This window comes from Microchirus variegatus (genome assembly GCF_963457635.1).
Source record: "Microchirus variegatus genome assembly, chromosome: 23".
NCBI classification, from domain to species: Eukaryota; Metazoa; Chordata; class Actinopteri; order Pleuronectiformes; family Soleidae; genus Microchirus; species Microchirus variegatus.
In genome coordinates this window covers 6,975,429-6,999,204 of record NC_139824.1, presented here as the reverse complement: position 1 = coordinate 6,999,204, position 23,776 = coordinate 6,975,429, and the positions used below count along the sequence as shown (strand labels likewise).

At 37.3% G+C, this 23,776-nt stretch overlaps 1 protein-coding gene across 1 annotated transcript in view; it reads right to left on the bottom strand.

Annotated features, from left to right (window-relative positions):
* The window catches only part of tll1 (tolloid-like 1), a gene marked incomplete at both ends in the record, with an annotated part of 75,616 nt that overhangs the window by 9,755 nt on the left and 42,085 nt on the right, over positions 1-23,776 (bottom strand). The window contains 7 exons of the mRNA XM_083909144.1: positions 3,389-3,569; positions 3,661-3,821; positions 5,176-5,301; positions 5,379-5,574; positions 6,714-6,859; positions 7,022-7,138; positions 7,798-7,900. Of these exons, the coding sequence (XP_083765270.1) occupies positions 3,389-3,569; positions 3,661-3,821; positions 5,176-5,301; positions 5,379-5,574; positions 6,714-6,859; positions 7,022-7,138; positions 7,798-7,900 (1,030 nt within the window). The remainder of the gene's footprint in view (positions 1-3,388; positions 3,570-3,660; positions 3,822-5,175; positions 5,302-5,378; positions 5,575-6,713; positions 6,860-7,021; positions 7,139-7,797; positions 7,901-23,776) is intronic.

The following is a 23,776-nucleotide window of genomic DNA, read 5'->3' as shown; positions in this document are numbered from 1 at the left end:
AAAACAAAAAGCAGGAAAATAAGGTATAATAATACCTGTGTGTACATTCGTGGCAAACTCCACCTCAGCACTGGATCATCTCTGACCATAACAGCTGTTTTCACATGAGCTTTTCTCTCCTGTGGGTAACAACGCCACTGCTATATCAGTCTGCTGTGATCTGTTTGTCTCGCTAACTGAAGAGAAGCTGTAAAACCTAACCTAAAACCTTCATTCTGTTTCCCAGGGAGCTTCATAGCGTCAAGAATGTGGAAAGACGCCTGACACCTGATTCTGTGTGAATTTTATTTCCCACCACCGTGTGAATACTGTACGTTTTAATGGTAAACACCTGAATGTAGACCTCAAATTCTCCATGTAAACAAACTAAACTAAATAAACTGAATTTGTCAAAATGGCTTTCAGATAGATTTTCCCCTAAGTGATGTAAATAAAATATTTGCATTGAATGAATGTGCCATATTACCCTTTAGGATCACTCAATCTCTGGCTTTCACAAAGAAAAAAACTATTATTAAGTCTACAGAAGAGGTAGGAAATGTGGTTGATGGTAAGAAAGGTAAAAAAAAAATGTGCTTGATGTTAATACTGCACACAAATTTAGCTTTACAGTATTTGTTTGCTTATATGCTGAAACAAGGAAATAAAAGCTGTTACGTTCTCGTAAGACTCATGGACTTAAAGACTTAAAGCCCCCAGGTGTCATAAGGCTGTAGTTGATGTAGTGATGAATTTATGTATATTAAAAATAGAGAACATATCTCATGCGGCATGGATCTGTGCCGCAGGTGCTGTGCAACCCATGGTGATTTGCCGTGGGAATAATACACAACTACGCATTCTTATAGCCTCTGTATAAACTGTAGGTGTAAACACAGTAATGGGAAAAAGCAGCGGAAATGCTCTGTGTTCTTAGGGTTCAAATTTACATTCTGTGGATTTGAACAATGTTTGGGTGCACATCATGTAAACGAAATGATAGATGACTGTCACGTATGAACATGACAAACAAAGGCAGCCAGCACAACTAAGGTGTTCTCACTCTTTTTCCTCTCCACAGAGTGATGACAAAGTGAGGGAGGCTAAACACTTGTTGATGATGGAGTGAGAGGGAAGAAGAGAGCAGCAGAGATGGACACATGACCAGAGAAAGACTGAGTAGATAGAGGGAGACACACAGTGTACTAGTGCATGTGAGTATTTGACGCTGAATCTCACCTCGCCTCAAGTGAATGAAATGAGATTTGCTTTCAAGGAAAGCAATAAATCCTTCTCTCTCTGACCGTGTGTGTGCGTGTGTGTGTGTGTGTGTCTGATGTGGTATTACAGTGCTATTGTGGGCTCAGTCTCACCCAATCACAGGCTAAGAAGCTTTGCTGTTGATGCTACACAGTAGTCATTGTAGCTTCAGGTCAAACACACACACACACACACACATGTACAGCCTAAACAAAGCATTATTCCTAATCTTCACCTCAACCAGTCAATGCCTAACTCTAACCTTAACACGACTACAATCAAATCTTAGCCCAGATCTTAACCAGTTCCTCAGAAATGAGGTTCTGCCTCATTAGGACCAGGTGTTTCTTTGGTCGTATGTTAGTAGTAAGTGGGAGGCTGGAGTGGAACTCCCTAAAGCTTCTGGCTCGTAACCAACGAAATCCCTGCAAGTGTCTGTCAACACCTGAATCAGGACAAGACAAACACACAAACACATGATTAACTAAAGTCTAAAGTCCCACACTCGTCGTGTTCCAGGTGGTGAGTCGTGACAAACCACGTGACAGACTCTACTTCCTCTACGTTTCGGGTTTCAGCACTGAGAAGATCTAAAGTGGCGTAGATCTTCTCTTCAGGACATCGTGATGTCAGCAGCCAACAAATTCATCCCCGCAGCAAAGATCATGGGATATTTGTTGTGTTTCCTCACTGGGAAGTCATGGCTGTGTCCAAATTTCATAACACATACTATTCCTGGTTTAGATGGAGTTATTCCTGTAACACCTTGTCTGAAAGTGACTTTATCAAATAGACGTCTAGATTTGTTTGATATTTGCAGGTCAAAAAATGATTTCAGAGTCTACTTCACAATACAAAACTAAACTAAACTCAACACGTGTGTAATCACATTCTATTTCTGCTCAACGGAAACATTGCTGACCTTAACTGTACACACTGGACCTTTAAATTCACAGTATGTCATTTCTGCCGTTGGGAGTCTGATGGGAGTCCGTGGGGAAACCGCAAGGGATCATGGGAATTATTCTGCCACCAAAGCTCTCTCAAAGAGTGTTGGAAATGTTTTGGCTAATGCAAGTACACAACCCAACAACATATATCACAAATAAATTTTATATATTTTGATTATCAGCTACATTATAGTATCAGAGAATGTTAATCTTATTTTAAGACCCACCTTTTACCTGAGATTGAATTATTCATTTGTACTCTTTTATTAAATTGTAGGGTCTGACACAAATTATTTGCTCATAGTACCTCATTTATTTATCTATTTCATTCCATTTTATCTGTTACTACTCATGTTCAGGTAATATCTAGTATGAAATTGAGACACAGCACGTTTCCCTCTGGAGGAGAATGGATTAAACAACGATCCACGCCATCAAAAGAGGATCCATCCATTCCCCTAAGAATTATGGCAGACCTTAGCCAATCAGAGACACTGATTGCGAGGTCGTGTTACCTCTAACCCTCGACGAGGTTGCCAGCTTGTTGTTGATACGGCCACGAACGGGAGAGTGGCCGCGCTTTATGTCCTGGCATGACTCAAACACAAACATACGCTCCTGACACAGATTCAGCCTGTCTGAGGGAGACAAAACAGAGTGCAGGGGTGGATGGAGCAGAGCTGAGGGAAGCACGGGACAAACCGCAGGACAGACAGACAGACAGACAGACAGACAGTCACAGCACATGAAGACAAGCAAAAGAAACCGATTCTGTATGGAGAGAGACATGTGTATGGACAAACATAAACAAACACAAAGCGGGCGTGGACACGGAAATGGAATCTGACTGAACTTAGAAAGCATGGAACAAATAAAACTTCACTCTTCTTTACATATTTTCTACTGAAGACGTTTAACTCTCTTAACTAGTCATGCATTCACATACTCAGACGTTTTCGATCGTGTGTGAATGCGGAAAAAACGCGAGTCCAAAAAAATGTCTTGAGTTGGATTTTTCCCCAACATCTTGTGTTCGCGTGAAGTATTTGATTTATTTTGGCCAAACTTTACGTGACATCAACCGCTCAATCAAAAAGGAATCAAAACAAAGTACAAAATCATCTTTCTTTCTTTTATCTAAATCATGAAATATATAGAGTTGACTGTTGACCCAACAAACACTCACACACTTGTCTTACCTGAGAAGAAGTGAGCTTTAAAGCCTTTCTTGGAGACAGTGTTGTCAGACTTGAACTCAATCCTCATGTTGTTGTACTGCGATGTGATGACTTCAGGGACTTCAGTGCCACAGTATTTACCGTGCAGCTTAGAGTCGGAGGAAAGGCCGCTCCTCACCTCCACATAGTCGTATTTACACACCTAAACACACCAAATAAGGCTTCTGTAACAGATGCACACTGTGGTTCAGCGTCGCCCGTCTACTCTAATTAACACAAAACATGCGGCTCACCTCATTACCCTCCAGCTCAAAGGTTTCAAACTGCATGGAGATGCGATACTGAGTAGGAGCGACCACCTGCCACACACAGTTCTTGTTTGGTGGATACTCCTTAGGCCAACCGGGAGTGCTGATGGTCCCGTTCAGCTTAGAGAGAAGACCGCCACACGCCGCTGCGAACACACAGAGACATGCTGTAAAACATCCTGCAGTTTGGAGGAAGATGGAACATTCAAAACGACATTCTAAACAGTAGTATGTTTTTTTTTTCACCTTTAAAAAAAAGTGCTCTTTTCACTGATTCACACAGATTCATTCAACTAATTTATGTCACACATCTTAAGCACTCCTGCCTTTGCAGCAAGAAGACCCGGGTTCAAGCCCTGGCTGGAACAAGGGCCTTTCTGCATGGAGTTTGCATGTTCTTCCTGTGTGTGCGTGGGTTTTCTCCGGGTTCTCCAGCTTCCTCCCACAGTCCAAAAACATGCGGATTTGGGGATTAGGTGAATTGGTCACTCTAAATTGATGGTTTGGTGTGAGAGTGTGAGTGAATGGTTTGTTTGTCTCTATATGTGGCCCTGTGATGGACTGACAAACTGACCAGGGTGTACCCCGCCTATCGCCCTATGTCAGCTGAGATAGGCACAGCGTCCTCCGCGACCCTCCGGTAGAGGATAAAGCGGTAGATAATGGATGGATGGATGGATCTTGCATACCCATTCACACACTGCACACTAAGAAATCAAAGGGAGACGAGACTGTACCTAAAAAGGTACAAATGCTTTGTCGCTCCAGTTGTACCCTATCAGGGTACAAGCACTGTACCTTTAAAATTAGTACATTTTGTACCTGCTTGTTTGTTTATTTCTGCACCCCTAGTGACAAAAATGGACCTTTATGTCCTGGTACAAAAATGTACTGATTGGTACACACTGAGAAAGGTACAGTGCTTGTGCACTGATAGGGTTCAACTGGAGCGACAAAGCATTTGTACATTTTTAGGTACAGTCTCGTACTTTGATTTCTTAGTGTGTACCAGGACAGTCAAGAGCAGCTAATGGGTTTTGTGTCTTGCCCAGGGACACATAAACATGTCAGGAATAGAACCCTTGACCTTCTTGAAAGATGATACATTGACTACACGGTAGTGACTGAGTATGAAAACTGTATGTGAAATATAGTGAATGATCCAAATCAAATACATAAAAAATAATAATAATAATAATCGCAAATATTATCGACTGTTTTGCTGAATCATCAAATATTAGTGTTTTTCTGGCAAGGGCAGAGGAAACATAGTCTGAATGTCATTGGGTAAATGACACTCCTGAACAATGGAAAAGGTATGAGAAAAATGTTTCACAGCATCTGTGGCACTGGAACGAGGCATGCAGCTTTGTGTCAGACCGATGTTTTTTCCTGTTGATGGAGGCTGTTCGGATGTTTTTTTCCTTCTGATTAGTCAGACTCACATCCTACAGAAACATGCAGCGTCATACAAAGGAATGCACTCGCAGTCACTGTTACCTTCACAGCTCTTCTTGTCAGAAGCCAGTTCATAGCCCGGGTCACAGGCACACTTGAAGCTGCCAAGAGTGTTTACACACCTCTGTTCACATCCACCATTGTCTGGTTTGGCACACTCGTCCTCCTCTGAAAAACACACACGTCAGCGCACTCAGGTTGGGAAAGAATGTTTTTGTCCAAAATGTCATGTGAAAAACACGCACCTTTGAAGAAGTCTGCAGCAAAGCCAGCCTTGTTTACCGTCCCGTCGGAGACAAACTTGAGCCAGAGTGTGTGCGACGTGGAGCGCACATCCTCTGGTTTCTCGTAGCCACAGAAGCGACCAATGAGGGGGCTTGTTTCCAGAGGTCCATCTCGAACCTCCAGGTAGTCGTATGCACAGCTGTCGTGCCTCTCGATCTGCAGAGACACGATAACACGTTTGAATGTCAAGTCAATTATTTACATTGTACGTCATAAACACATTTTGTGCTTACAGTCTGTACAGCAAGTCCTTAGAGGGAGGAAAAACCCTTGTTCACAAAGAAAGAAAAGGGAGAAACCTCAGGAAGAGCCACAGAGGAGGGATCCCTCTCCCTGGACGGACATGATATTTTCCTGCTTCAGGTATTTAATTCATTGTCAAGTAAACCACCAAACATATTAACATTTGGTTGAACTTAATCCTTCAACACCTAAGCCTCAAAATACTCTTTTTTTTGGCTTATTTTATAAGCATAAAACCATAAAAGGCCAAAAAAACGTCCTGTGAGTAAGTGCTTTTGCCCATTTGTCCAGAATAACATTCAATAGCTGGCATTTATTTACAATTTACTTTGCATTTTAAAACAACAATTTCAAGTCAAGAAAGGGTTTTAATTAGAAAAAAACACCGTAGTTGTACACGAACAAGAGATTTTTCGTACATTTGAGTTTTTGTCTCAATGTGCAAACAGCACAGGCCAAAAAATGGAAACTATATACAGGTGTTTCTCCAACTCTCTCCTCTCTGGTGAATGAAGACCCTGATTCGCCGGCTTCCTGCAACAGCGCAAGTGAAATTACCGTAATAACCACATGTTGGCGTTGACGTGCAACTTCTCAGCTTTCAGAAACCGCTGGAAATTTTCCGAAAAAGCCCAAACACCGGAATTGACGCAATTCACAGTGCGCATGCCCAAACGCGTAGTCTGCTATACGCTCGGTGTAAAAGGGTTAAATGTTGTCAGTTTCAGTCATTTTGATGTATACAATAAATTAGACTAGAATAGAAAAGAAATCGATGCCCCCCATGTGGAAGAAAAAAACGCTGATCTGGGCTGCAGTGATGAAGTGACGCTTCTCGTTCATGTAGCAAACTGACCATTTCTGCAGTGTAACAACACTAATCCTTAACTGTCTATTCTGTGTGTGTCTCTCTCTCTCACACACACACACAAGCACTTTTATTAAGTTCCTAACGGCCACACGAGCGTGAAATTTGACCCAGGCATTCCGCAGCACACACACACACACACACACACACACGTGTCTGAGTGCGCAGGAGCACGCTGAATCACCTCAAAGGCCTGGAAGCTGAGCCCAACGTTGTAGCCCTCGGACACAGTGATCCTCCACACACACTCTTTGGACGGTCTGTAGTCATCAGGGTAGTTGGGAGACTGAATCTGTCCTGAGTCCTTGGTGATTTCTCCACCGCAGATCGCTGGACAGGAGAGAGGGACAAACAGAGGGACAGAGGACAGGTTAAATATACACTGATGCTCCAGTCCCTTCAAAAGTCTCTTCCCTCGTTTCCTTTCACATCGTGAATGTTTATGTATCAGTAATGTGTTCATTAGTGTGATCGATCAGTTAAAGGAGTCACCTTCATAAATGGCAGCGAAGCCCTTTCCCACCCAGTTGCTGCTGCTGCGGAACTCAATCCACATTCTGCTGTCGGTGGAAATCAAGACGTCAGGAACTTTATCTCCACAAAACCTGCCTGTAAGACACACACACACACAAAAGTACACACACAGTTAAGTTTATTGTAAAGTGACATATACAACAAAAGATATTGTGACACCACTTTTAATGTTACCATCTTACTTTCTTGCTATCATTCTTCTATTTATTGTTACATTGCACTGATTTTACTCTTTACTAGCTGCTTATTCTTGGAAAGCACTTAAGTAAAATGTATTATTATCAGTAGTAATATAAGTAGTAACTCTTACTGCAGTCAGTAATATCAAAGGGATTTCAAATGTTCACCCTCAATGAAAAAGCCAACTCTTGCTGTCCAATAAAAATCATGTATCTTCAAATTTGTTAGTTAAGTAGCATAACATGTAATCTGGCAGTTTAAACCCAGTCTCTAATAAAGGGTGAATTCCAATTCCTTGCTTAACCCTCAATCTTAACCCTCAATCTCAAAAATGCGCGCTCCCTCTAGTGCAAGTGCTGTACCGATTCTCAGAAAAATGAATTTTTTATTAAAATTAAATTTAAATGTTTTAGTCCTCAACTCCCGCTTTAGTGGAAGAGTCAAGTGAAGAAGTTTATGATAGGGAGACTAATTCAACACAGTAGACGTGATAAAAAACTACTAGACTTCAGTTTTCTCAGCTCTGGCGTCGCTTAAATGTCTCTTGAGCTTACCGAGCAGCGGCGCTTTCCTCCAGTATCCATCTCGGACCTCAATGTAGTCATACCAGCACAGACTGCTCTTATACAGATCCATTGTGGTGAAGTTGAGAACAATCTGAAAGAGTAAAGGAAAACAAATACTTGACTCTTTAAAACTAATGAATGTAAATGTAAATTAGACCAGAGGAAGTTGGAGGTGGGACCAAGTCATTGTTTTGCAAGTGACAAGTAAGTCTCAAGTCTTTCCCCTCAAGTCTCAAGTCAACTCCCAAGTCCTGCAGTTTGGGTTTTGAGTGCTTTTAACCAAAGATAAATAATATATTTACACAGATCATGTATGCTTTTAAAATCTGTATTTATTGTATATAAGTGCAACTGAAATTACAGAAAACATTAACACTGACATTACACTTCCTAATTGCATTACTAACCAGTCATTTTTATCATTTAACAGAATAAATTACACAAATGCAACTGCAATTATTTGTACAAAAGTGTAAACATTGTATTTCCATGGCATATTGCATTTTAATTACTTTCATAGCAGTCTCTGTACTCTTTATCTCATCTCATTTATTATTTACGACATACTAAAGTATGACATTTTGGTAAAATTTTGTACCACATGTTATAGTATGACTTTTTTGCCAAATTTTGGACGACATGCTGTCGTATGACATTTTGGTCAAATTTGGAAGATATGTAGACATAGCAGCATGTCGTCCAAAATTTGACAAAGAAAGTTATACATGTGGTCCAAAACTTGACCAAAAAGTCATACGATAGCATGTCGTCCAAAATTTGACCAAAAAGTCATACTATAATATGTCGTCTAAAATTTGACCAAAAAGTGGTACTATAGCATGTCTTCCAAAATTTGACCAAAAAGTGGTACTATAGCATGTTGTCCAAAATTTGACCAAAAAGTCATACTATAGCATGTGGTCCAAAATTTGACCAAAAAGTCATACAATAGCATGTCATCCAAAATTTGACCATGAAGTCATACTATAGTATGTCGTCCAAAATTCGACTGAAACGTCATACTTTAGCATGTCATCCAAAATTTGACCAAAAAGTCGTACTATAGCATGTCGTCCAAAATATGACCAAAATGTCATACTATAGCATGTCGTCCAAAATTTGACCAAAAAGTCGTACTATAGCATGTCGTCCAAAATTTGACCAAAATGTTATACTATAGCATGTCGTCCAAAATTTTACCAAAAAGTCATACTATATCATGTCATCCAAAATTTGACCATGAAGTCATACTATAGCATGTCGTCCAAAATTTGACCATGAAGTCATACTATAGTATGTCTTCCAAACTTCGACCAAAAAGTCATACTACAGCATGTCGACCAAAATTAGACAAATGAGTCATACTATAGCAGACTCAATTTGCCTGGGGGCCGCATGAGTTAGAGTCCCCACCCAAAAAAAAAAATTGCGGGTGGAAGCGGAGCTTTTGAAACGCTGAGGTTAAAATGGGGCATTCTGAGGCTTTTTGAAAGACCACTATAGTGACTTATGGTGAAGGGCAAGTAACTCAAAATGGAAATAAACAGAAAAAACTAAATTAATTACTATGCCAATTCTGTAACATTGCTTTTTAATCTAATTGTGTTGTTATGGCAGGGACTGTGTGTACTTACAAAACTAAAGTCAAGGTATTGCAATTATAGAGGGCGCCCCTCATCTGGTGCGGGCCTTTTTTTCCTCCCCACCGCCCCTGCTGACTCTGCTCTTCTCTCTCGCCTGCATAGTGCGCCGCTCCAAGCGCTCTCTGCGTATCCAATGCAGAATGGATAATTACTCTATGCGCAGTTGTATCCACACATCCATATATGACACATACATAATGATGTTTATGATGAGGACTGAGTACAGTCGCAATGAAATACAGGAGATCTGAGTAGATCTTAGTAAAATGTATTGACAGATTCTCAAGAGCGCACTTTCATTGTTTTCACTCCGGTCTCAATCTAAAAGGCTCTTTAGCACTGTAATTAAGGGAATAACAGAAGCATCAGATGAGCTGATCTCTACTTAACTGCTCTAAGAGAGAGAGAAGAGAGTTCTGTCTCGGGGAGTACATAATCTGCACTGCAGCCAAGTTTCGCTTTTGCGCAAAGAGACTTTCCAGCATTTAATAGGTGCTGTTCCACAGTGTACTCACATCTTGTTGGAATGGCTTTATTGGTGTTCCAAACTGATCTTGGACAGACTCTAAGCGAGTATAGACAGGCGCGTGCTGGCCGCAGTTTTTGCGTGCGTCATCACAACATCGTTTCTGTGGTTACCGGGGGAAACGGGAGGAAAAATAGGACGTCTTTAGGGCGTCCTGCCTAAAAGTAGGGTGTAATTTCTTTTTATATTCAGGACAGTACAGACGCCCTGCTAGCTAAAAGCCTGTGCTTGGCTCCTGTCTCCGTCACATTACAGCAATCCCACAGTCAGTCTTATCCTCAAACTTCCCACTAACGGGCCATTGACTCTGTTGAACACCGCAGTTATGTCTTGGTTGCAGCGAGTGTTGACTGATATCTTCTCCCTGGCACCTGCGGGTGGAGAGACTGCAGCTCTACGGGTGTGGCGGGCCAGCACAGCCGCTGAGGATGCGCGGACACGTTTAAGCGAAAACAGAATCACATATAGGCTGCTATAGTAACTTGACAACAGCTGAGACTTTGTGATACAGATGTGTGCTGTGTGCTGTTTTGAATAAGCAGCTGCTACAGCTTTTTTCTCTCCCTCTTGCGCCATTCTTCCTTATTGCCACTGCACTTACATTACAACTTTGATATCAAGTGGGGGGCCACAAAATATCATCCCACAGGCCGCATTGGGCCCGCAGGCCGCGTGTCTAAAACTACTGCTATAGTACGACTTTTTGGTCAAATTTCAGACGACATGCTATATAGTATGACTTTTCAGTCAAATTTTGGATGACATCCTACAGTATGACGTTTTTGACCATTTTTGGATGACATGCTATAGTACGATGTTTTTGACCATTTTTGGACGACATGCTATAGTATGACTTTTTGGTCAGATTTTGGACGACATCCTATAGTAGCTATATAGCTTATAGTAGCTATGCTTGTACGGGATTAGAACCAGGGCAGCTTAAAAACAGAACTCAACACACGGGGCTGGTCGGATGCTCTACCATCTGAGCTATACACTGCTCCATTGGTATGATTTTTTTTGTCAAATTTTGGACCACATGCTATAGTATGACATTTTTTACAATTTTTGGACGACATGCTATAGTATGACATTTTTGACCATTATTGGACGACATACTATACTAGGACGTTTATGACCATTTTTGGACAACATAGTATACTATGACGTTTTTGACCATTTTTGGACGACATGCTATACTATGACGTTTTTGACAATTTTTGAACGACATGCTATAGTATGACGTTTTTGACCATTTTTGAACGACATGCTATAGTATGACGTTTTTGACAATTTTTGGACGACATGCTATACTATGACGTTTTTGGACGACATACTATACTATGACGTTTTTGACCATTTTTGGACGACATGCTATTCTATGACGTTTTTGGACGACATACTATACTATGACGTTTTTGACCATTTTTGGACGACATGCTATAGTATGACGTTTTTGACCATTTTTGGACGACATGCTCTAGTATGACGTTTTTTACCATTTTTGGACGACATGCTCTAGTATGACGTTTATGACCATTATTGGACGACATACTATACTATGACGTTTTTGACAATTTTTGGACGACATACTGTACTATTACATTTTTGACCATTTTTGGACGACATGCTATAGTATGACGTTTATGACCATTATTGGACAACATACTATACTATGACGTTTTTGACAAATTTTGGACGACATGCTATAGTATGACTTTTTTGACCATTTTTGGACGACATGCTCTAGTATGACGTTTATGACCATTATTGGACGACATACTATACTATGACGTATTTTCCCAATTTTCACCATTTTTGGACAACATGCTTTAGTATGACTTTTTGGTAAAATTTTGGACAAAATGCTACAGTATGACCTTTTTTTCAGGCTTTTTCACCTTCAATGGACAGGATAGTTATAGACAGGAGTGGGATGCAGAGAGGAGGGGGAATACCAGACTGGAAATGGCCGCTTGTACGGGATTAGAACCGGGGCGGCTTAAAAACAGAACTCAACACACGGGGCTGGTCGGATGCTCTACCATCTGAGCTAAACACTTCTCCATTGGTATTATTTTTTTTGTCAAATTTTGGACCACATGCTATAGTATGACATTTTTTACAATTTTTGGACGACATGCTATAGTATGACATTTTTGACCATTATTGGACGACATACTATACTAGGACGTTTATGACCATTTTTGGACGACATAGTATACTATGACGTTTTTGACCATTTTTGGACGACATGATGTACTATGACGTTTTTGACCATTTTTGGACGACATGCTATAGTATGACTTTTTTGACAATTTACACAATTTTTGGACAGCATGCTATAGTATGAGGTTTTTGACCATTTTTGGACGACATGCTATACTATGACGTTTTTGACCATTTTTCAACGACATGCTATAGTATGACTTTTTTGACAATTTACACAAACTTTGGACAGCATGCTATAGTATGAGGTTTTTGACCATTTTTGGACGACATGCTATACTATGACGTTTTTGACCATTTTTGAACGACATGATATAGTATGACGTTTTTGACCATTTTTGAACGACATGCTATACTATGACCATTTTTGGACAACATAGTATACTATGACGTTTTTTACCATTTTTGAACGACATGCTATAGTATGACGTTTTTGACCATTATTGGACAGCATACTATACTATGACGTATTAAACAATTTTTGGACGACTTACTGCACTTTGACATTTTTTACCATTTTTGGAAGACATGCTATAGTATGACGTTTTTGACCATTTTTGAAGTATGACGTTTTTGACCATGTTTGGACGACATGCTATACTATGACGTATTCCACCATTTTGGACGACATGCTATAGTATGACGTTTTTGACCATATTTTGACGACATGCTATAGTATGACGTTTTTCACCATATTTTGAAGACATGCTATAGTATGACGTTTTTGACCATATTTTGACGACATGCTATAGTATGACGTTTTTGACCATATTTTGACGACATGATATAGTATGACGTTTTTGACCATTATTGGACGGCATGCTATAGTATGACGTTTTTTACCATTTTTCGACGACATGCTATATAGTATGACGGTTTTGACCATTATTGGACGACATGCTATATACTATGAGGTTTTTGACCACTCTTGAACGACATGCTATAGTATGACGTTTTTGACCATTATTGGACAGCATACTTTACTATGACGTATTCAACAATTTTTGGACTACTTACTGCATTTTGACGTTTTTGACCATTTTTGAAGTATGACGTTTTTGACCATGTTTGCACGACATGCTATACTATGACGTTTTTGACAATTTTTAAAGGACATGCTGTAGTATGACGTTTTTGACCTTTTTTGAACGACATGAAATAGTAGGACGTTTTAGACCATTTTTGCAAGACATGCTATACTATGACGTTTTTTGACTGTTTTTCAATGAAATGCTTTAGTATGACGTTTTTGACCATTTTTGGACGACATGCTATACTATGACGTTTTCGACCATTTTTGGACGACATACTATACTATGACGTTTTCGACCATTTTGGACGACATGCTATACTATGACGTTTTTGACCATATTTTGATGACATGCTATAGTATGACGTTTTTGACCATTATTGGACGACATGCTATAGTATGACATTTTCGACCATTTTTGGACGACATGCTATAGTATGATGTTTTTGACTATTTTTGGACGACATACTATAGTATGATGTTTTTGACTATTTTTGGACGACATACTATAGTATGATGTTTTTGACTATTTTTGGACGACATACTATAGTATGATATTTTTGACCATTTTTGGACAACATACTTTAGTATGACGTTTTTGACCATTATTGGAAGACATGCTATAGTAAGACGTTTTTGACCATATTTTGACGACATGCTATAGTATGACGTTTTTGACCATTATTGGACGACATGCTATAGTATGACGTATTTTCCCAATTCTCACCATTTTTGTACGACATACTATACTATGACATTTTCGACCATTTTTGGACAACATGCTATACTATGATGTTTTCGACCTTTTTTGGCGTCATGCTATAGTATGATGTTTTTGACCATTTTTGGACAACATACTTTAGTATGACGTTTTTGACCATTATTGGAAGACATGCTATAGTAAGACGTTTTTGACCATATTTTGACGACATGCTATAGTATGACGTTTTTGACCATTATTGGACGACATGCTATAGTATGACGTATTTTCCCAATTCTCACCATTTTTGTACGACATACTATACTATGACATTTTCGACCATTTTTGGACAACATGCTATACTATGATGTTTTCGACCTTTTTTGGCGTCATGCTATAGTATGATGTTTTTGACCATTTTTGGACGATATGCTATAGTATGACGTTTTTGACCATTTTTGGAAGACATGCTATAGTATGACGTTTTTGACCATTTTTGGACGACATGCTATAGTATGACGTTTTTGACCATTTTTGGACGACATACTATACTATGACGTTTTTGACAATTTTTCAACGATATGCTATAGTATGACGTATTTTCCCAATTCTCACCATTTTTGTACGACATACTATACTATGACATTTTCGACCATTTTTGGACAACATGCTATAGTATGATGTTTTTGACCATTTTTGGACGACATACTATAGTATGATATTTTTGACAATTTTTGGACAACATACTTTAGTATGACGTTTTTGACCATTATTGGACGGCATACTATACTATGATGTTTTCAACCTTTTTTGGCGTCATGCTATAGTATGACGTTTTTGACCATATTTTGACGACATGCTATAGTATGACGTTTTTGACCATTATTGGACGACATGCTATAGTATGACATTTTCGACCATTTTTGGACGACATGCTATAGTATGATGTTTTTGACTATTTTTGGACGACATACTATAGTATGATTTTTTTGACTATTTTTGGATAACATACTATAGTATGATGTTTTTGACTATTTTTGGACGACATACTATAGTATGATATTTTTGACCATTTTTGGACAACATACTTTAGTATGACGTTTTTGACCATTATTGGAAGACATGCTATAGTAAGACGTTTTTGACCATATTTTGACGACATGCTATAGTATGACGTTTTTGACCATTATTGGACGACATGCTATAGTATGACGTATTTTCCCAATTCTCACCATTTTTGTACGACATACTATACTATGACATTTTCGACCATTTTTGGACAACATGCTATACTATGATGTTTTCGACCTTTTTTGGCGTCATGCTATAGTATGATGTTTTTGACCATTTTTGGACAACATACTTTAGTATGACGTTTTTGACCATTATTGGACGGCATACTATACTATGATGTTTTCAACCTTTTTTGGCGTCATGCTATAGTATGATGTTTTTGACCATTTTTGGACGATATGCTATAGTATGACGTTTTTGACCATTTTTGGAAGACATGCTATAGTATGACGTTTTTGATCATTTTTGGACGACATGCTATAGTATGACGTTTTTGACCATTTTTGGACGACATACTATACTATGACGTTTTTGACAATTTTTCAACGACATGCTATAGTATGACGTTTTTGACCATTTTTGGAAGACATACTATACTATGACGTTTTTGACAATTTTTCAACGACATGCTATAGTATGACGTTTTTGACCATTTTTTTTAATATATTTTTTTGGGCCTTTTTGCCTTTAATGAAAGTATAGTGGAGAGAGACAGGAAACAGGAGGCAGAGAGATGGGAAATGACATGCAGGAAAGACCGCTTGGTGCGGGTTTCGAACCAGGGTCACCTGCAAAAGGTACTACAGCCTCAACATATGGGGTAGGTGCTCTACCAACTGAGCCACTGCTGGAAGGATGTTTTTTTGGACAACATGCTATACTATGACATTTTGACCATTTTTGGACAGCATGCTATACTATGACGTTTTTGACCATGTTTGGACGACATGCTATACTATGACGTTTTCGACCATTTTGGATGACATGCTATAGTATGACGTTTTTGACCATATTTTGACGACATGCTATAGTATGACGTTTTTGACCATTTTTGGACGACATGCTATAGTATGACGTATTTTCCCAATTTTCATCATTTTTGGACGACATGCTATAGTATGACGTTTTTGACCATTTTTGGAAGACATGCTATAGTATGACGTTTTTGACAATTTTTGGACGACATGCTATAGTATGACGTTTTTGACCATTATTGGACAGCATACTATACTATGACGTATTCAACAATTTTTGGACGACTTCCTGCACTTTGACGTTTTTGACCATTTTTGAAGTATGACGTTTTTGACCATGTTTGCACGACATGCTATACTATGACGTTTTTGACCATTTTTGAAGGACATGCTGTAGTATGACGTTTTTGACCTTTTTTGAACGACATGAAATAGTAGGACGTTTTAGACCATTTTTGCAAGACATGCTATACTATGACGTTTTCGACCATTTTGGACGGCATACTATACTATGACGTTTTTGTCCATATTTTGACGACATGCTATAGTATGACGTTTTTGACCATTATTGGACGACATGCTATAGTATGACGTATTTTCCCAATTCTCACCATTTTTGTACGACATACTATACTATGACATTTTCGACCATTTTTGGACAACATGCTATAGTATGATGTTTTTGACTATTTTTGGACGACATACTATAGTATGATATTTTTGACCATTTTTGGACAACATACTTTAGTATGACGTTTTTGACCATTATTGGAAGACATGCTATAGTAAGACGTTTTTGACCATATTTTGACGACATGCTATAGTATGACGTTTTTGACCATTATTGGACGACATGCTATAGTATGACGTATTTTCCCAATTCTCACAATTTTTGTACGACATATTATACTATGACATTTTCGACCATTTTTGGACAACATGCTATAGTATGATGTTTTCGACCTTTTTTGGCGTCATGCTATAGTATGATGTTTTTCAACGACATGCTATAGTATGACGTTTTTGACCATTTTTGGAAGACATGCTATAGTATGACGTTTTTGACCATTTTTGGACGACATGCTATATAGTATGACGTTTTTGACCAGTTTTGGAAGACATGCTATAGTATGACGTTTTTGACCATTTTTCAACGACATGCTATAGTATGACTTTTTTGACCATTTTTGGAAGACATGCTATAGTATGACGTTTTTGACCATTATTGGACGACATGCTATAGTATGACGTATTTTCCCAATTCTCACCATTTTTGTACGACATACTATACTATGACATTTTCGACCATTTTTGGACAACATGCTATAGTATGATGTTTTTGACTATTTTTGGACGACATACTTTAGTATGATATTTTTGACCATTTTTGGACAACATACTTTAGTATGACGTTTTTGACCATTTTTCAACGACATGCTATAGTATGACGTTTTTGACCATTTTTGGAAGACATACAATACTATGACGTTTTTGACAATTTTTCAACGACATGCTATAGTATGACGTTTTTGACCATTTTTGGACGACATGCTATAGTATGACGTTTTTGACCATTTTTGGAAGACATGCTATAGTATGACGTATTTTCCCAATTTTCATCATTTTTGGATGACATGCTATAGTATGACGTTTTTGACCATTTTTGGAAGACATGCTATAGTATGACGTTTTTCACCATTTTTGGACGACATGAAATAGTAGTAAGTTTTTGACCATTTTTGGACGTCATGCTATACTATGACGTTTTTTGACAATTTTTGAATGAAATGCTATCGTATGACGTTTTTGACCATTTTTTTTTAATATATTTTTTTGGCCCTCACCATTTTTGTACGACATACTATACTATGACATTTTCGACCATTTTTGGACAACATGCTATAGTATGATGTTTTTGACTATTTTTGGACGACATACTTTAGTATGATATTTTTGACCATTTTTGGACAACATACTTTAGTATGACGTTTTTGACCATTTTTCAACGACATGCTATAGTATGACGTTTTTGACCATTTTTGGAAGACATACAATACTATGACGTTTTTGACAATTTTTCAACGACATGCTATAGTATGACGTTTTTGACCATTTTTGGACGACATGCTATAGTATGACGTTTTTGACCATTTTTGGAAGACATGCTATAGTATGACGTATTTTCCCAATTTTCATCATTTTTGGATGACATGCTATAGTATGACGTTTTTGACCATTTTTGGAAGACATGCTATAGTATGACGTTTTTCACCATTTTTGGACGACATGAAATAGTAGTAAGTTTTTGACCATTTTTGGACGTCATGCTATACTATGACGTTTTTTGACAATTTTTGAATGAAATGCTATCGTATGACGTTTTTGACCATTTTTTTTTAATATATTTTTTTGGCCCTTTTTGCCTTTAATGAAAGTATAGTGGAGAGAGCCAGGAAACTAGAGGCAGAGAGATGGGAAATGACATGCAGGAAAGACCGCTTGGTGCGGGATTCGAACCAGGGTCACCTGCAAAAGGTACTACAGCCTCAACATATGGGGCAGGTGCTCTACCAACTGAGCCACTGCTAGAAGGATGTATTTTTGGACAACATGCTATACTATGACGTCTTTGACCATTTTTGGACAACATGCTATACTATGACGTTTTTGACCATGTTTGGACGACATGCTATACTATGACGTTTTCGACCATTTTGGATGACATGCTATAGTATGACGTTTTTGACCATATTTTGACGACATGCTATAGTATGACGTTTTTGACCATTTTTGGACGACATGCTATAGTATGACGTATTTTCCCAATTTTCTTCATTTTTGGACGACATGCTATAGTATAACGTTTTTGACCATTTCTGGAAGACATGCTATAGTATGACGTTTTTCACCATTTTTGGACGACATACTATACTATGACGTTTTTGACCATTTTTCAACGACATGCTATAGTATGACATTTTTGACCATTTTTGGACGACATACTATAGTATGACGTTTTTGACCATTTTTGGACGACATGCTATAGTATGACGTTTTTGATCATTTTTGGACGACATGCTATAGTATGACGTACTTTCCCAATTTTCACCATTTTTGGACGACATGCTATAGTATGACGTTTTTTGTTAAATTTTGGACCAATTTTTTTTTCCAAAAATGGTCACATTATTCACGGCATAGTATAGTAGGACGTACTACATAGTATAGTATGACCTTTTTGTCAAGTTTTGGACCAATAAAGCGTTTTAAAAAAAATTGGTCCAATTTTGGACGACATAGTATAGTATGTCGTTTTTGTCAAATTTTGGACCAATTTTTTTTTCCAAAAAATGGCCACATTATGGACGGCATAGTATAGTAGGACGTACTACATAGTATAGTATGACCTTTTTGTCAAGTTTTGGACCAAAAAAACGTTTTTCAAAAAAATGTTCCAATTTTGGACGACATAGTATAGTATGTCGTTTTTGTCAAATTTTGGACCAATTTTTTTTACCAAAAAATGGTCACATTATGGACAGCATAGTATAGTAAGACGCACTACATAGTATAGTATGACGTTTTTGTCAAGTTTTGGACCAAAAAAACGTTTTTCAAAAAAAATGATCAGATTTTGGACGACATAGTATAGTAGGACGTACTACATAGTATAGTATGACCTTTTTGTCAAGTTTTGGACCAATAAAGCGTTTTAAAAAAAATGTGTCCAATTTTGGACGACATAGTATAGTATGTCGTTTTTGTCAAATTTTGGACCAATTTTTTTTTTCAAAAAATGGCCACATTATATACAGCATAGTATAGTAGGACGTACTACATAGTATAGTATGACCTTTTTGTCAAGTTTTGGACCAAAAAAACGTTTTTCAAAAAAATGTTCCAATTTTGGACGACATAGTATAGTATGTCGTTTTTGTCAAATTTTGGACCAATTTTCCTTTCCAAAAAATGGTCACATTATGGACGGCATAGTATAGTAGGACGCACTACATAGTATAGTATGACGTTTTTGTCAAGTTTTGGACCAAAAAAACGTTTTTCAAAAAAAATTGTCAGATTTTGGACGACATAGTATAGTATGTCGTTTTTGTCAAATTTTGGACCAATTTTTTTTTCCAAAAAATGGTCACATTATGGACGGCATAGTATAGTAGGACGTACTACATAGTATAGTTTGAAGTTTTTGTCATGTTTTGGACCAAAAAAACGTTTTTCAAATTTTTTTTTCAATTTTGGACGACATAGTATCGTATGTCGTTTTTGTCAAATTTTGGACCAATTTTTTTTTCCAAAAAATGGTCACATTATGGACGGCATAGTATAGTAAGACGCACTACATAGTATAGTATGACGTTTTTGTCAAGTTTTGGACCAAAAGAACGTTTTTCAAAAAAAAATGATCAGATTTTGGACGACATAGTATAGTATGTCGTTTTTAGTAGGACGTACTACATAGTATAGTATGACCTTTTTGTCAAGTTTTGGACCAATAAAGCGTTTTAAAAAAAATGTGTCCAATTTTGGACGACATAGTATAGTATGTCGTTTTTGTCAAATTTTGGACCAATTTTTTTTTTCAAAAAATGGCCACATTATATACGGCATAGTATAGTAGGACGTACTACATGGTATAGTATGACCTTTTTGTCAAGTTTTGGACCAAAAAAACGTTTTTCAAAAAAATGTTCCAATTTTGGACGACATAGTATAGTATGTCGTTTTTGTCAAATTTTGGACCAATTTTTTTTTCCAAAAAATGGTCACATTATGGACGGCATAGTATAGTAGGACGCACTACGTAGTATAGTATGACGTTTTTGTCAAGTTTTGGACCAAAAAAACGTTTTTCAAAAAAAATTGTCAGATTTTGGACGACATAGTATAGTATGTCGTTTTTGTCAAATTTTGGACCAATTTTTTTTTCCAAAAAATGGTCACATTATGGACGGCATAGTATAGTAGGACGTACTACATAGTATAGTTTGAAGTTTTTGTCATGTTTTGGACCAAAAAAACGTTTTTCAAATTTTTTTTTCAATTTTGGACGACATAGTATAGTATGTAGTTTTTGTCAAATTTTGGACCAATTTTTTTTCCAAAAAATGGTCACATTATGGACGGCATAGTATAGTAGGACGTACTACATAGTATAGTATGACCTTTTTGTCAAGTTTTGGACCAATAAAGCGTTTTAAAAAAAATGTGTCCAATTTTGGACGACATAGTATAGTATGTCGTTTTTGTCAAATTTTGGACCAATTTTTTTTTTCAAAAAATGGCCACATTATATACGGCATAGTATAGTAGGACGTACTACATAGTATAGTATGACCTTTTTGTCAAGTTTTGGACCAAAAAAACGTTTTTCAAAATATTTTTCCAATTTTGGACGACATAGTATAGTATGTCGTTTTTGTCAAATTTTGGACCAATTTTTTTTCTCCAAAAAATGGTCACATTATGGACGGCATAGTATAGTAGGACGCACTACATAGTATAGTATGAAGTTTTTGTCATGTTTTGGACCAAAAAAACGTTTTTCAAAAAAATGTTCCAATTTTGGACGACATAGTATAGTATGTCGTTTTTGTCAAATTTTGGACCAATTTTTTTTTCCAAAAAATGGTCACATTATGGACGGCATAGTATAGTAGGACGCACTACATAGTATAGTATGACGTTTTTGTCAAGTTTTGGACCAAAAGAACGTTTTTCAAAAAAAATTGTCAGATTTTGGACGACATAGTATAGTATGTCGTTTTTGTCAAATTTTGGACCAATTTTTTTTCTCCAAAAAATGGTCACATTATGGACGGCATAGTATAGTAGGACGTACTACATAGTATAGTTTGAAGTTTTTGTCATGTTTTGGACCAAAAAAACGTTTTTCAAATTTTTTTTTCAATTTTGGACGACATAGTATAGTATGTCGTTTTTGTCAAATTTTGGACCAATTTTTTTTTCCAAAAAATGGTCACATTATGGACGGCATAGTATAGTAAGACGCACTACATAGTATAGTATGACGTTTTTGTCAAGTTTTGGACCAAAAAAACGTTTTTCAAAAAAAATGATCAGATTTTGGACGACATAGTATATATAGTATGTCGTTTTTGGTAAAATTTTGGACCAATTTTTTTTTCCAAAAAATGGCCACATTATGGACGGCATAGTATAGTAGGACGTACTACATAGTATAGTATGACCTTTTTGTCAAGTTTTGGACCAAAAAAACGTTTTTCAAAATTTTTTTTCAATTTTGGACGACATAGTATAGTATGTCGTTTTTGTCAAATTTTGGACCAATTTTTTTTTCCAAAAAATGGTCACATTATGGACGGCATAGTATAGTAGGACACACTACATAGTATAGTATGATGTTTTTGTCAAGTTTTGGACCAAAAAAAACGTTTTTCAAAAAAAAAAGGTCAGATTTTGGACGACATAGTGTAGTATGTAGTTTTTGTCAAATTTTGGACCAATTTTTTATTCCAAAAAATGGTCACATTATGGACGGCATAGTATAGTAGGACGTACTACATATTATAGTTTGACCTTTATGTCAAGTTTAGGACCAAAAAAACGTTTTTCAAAAAAAATGTCAATTTTGGACGACATAGTATAGTATGTCGTTTTTTACCATTTTTCGACGACATGCTATATAGTATGACGGTTTTGACCATTATTGGACGACATGCTATACTATGACGTTTTTGACCATTATTGGACAGCATACTATACCAGACGTATTCAACAATTTTTGGACGACTTACTGCACTTTGACATTTTTGACCATTTTTGGAAGACATGCTATAGTATGACGTTTTTGACAATTTTTGAAGTATGACGTCTTTGACCATGTTTGCACGACATGCTATACTATGACGTTTTTGACCATTTTTGAAGGGCATGCTGTAGTATGACGTTTTTGACTTTTTTTGAACGACATGAAATAGTAGTACGTTTTTGACCATTTTTACACGACATGCTACACTATGACGTTTTTTGACAATTTTTGAATGAAATGCTATCGTATGACGTTTTTGACCATTTTTTTTTAATATATTTTTTTGGGCCTTTTTGCCTTTAATGAAAGTATAGTGGAGAGAGACAGGAAACAGGAGGCAGAGAGATGGGAAATGACATGCAGGAAAGACCGCTTGGTGCAGGATTCGAACCAGGGTCACCTGCAAAAGGTACTATAGCCTCAACATATGGGGCAGATGCTCTACCAACTGAGCCACTGCTAGAAGGGTGTTTTTTTGGACAACATGCTATAGTTTGACGTTTTTGACCATTTTTGGACAGCATGCTATACTATGACGTTTTTGACCATGTTTGGACGACATGCTATACTATGATGTTTTCGACCATTTTGGATGACATGCTATAGTATGACGTTTTTGACCATATTTTGACGACATGCTATAGTATGACGTTTTTGACCATATTTTGACGACATGCTATAGTATGACGTTTTTGACCATATTTTGACGACATGCTATAGTATGACGTTTTTGACCATTATTGGACGGCATGCTATAGTATGACGTTTTTTACCATTTTTCGACGACATGCTATATAGTATGACGGTTTTCACCATTATTGGACGACATGCTATACTATGACGTTTTTGACCATTTTTGAAGGACATGCTGTAGTATGACGTTTTTGACCTTTTTTGAACGACATGAAATAGTAGGAAGTTTTAAACCATTTTTGCATGACATGCTATACTATGACGTTTTTTGACCGTTTTTGAATGAAATG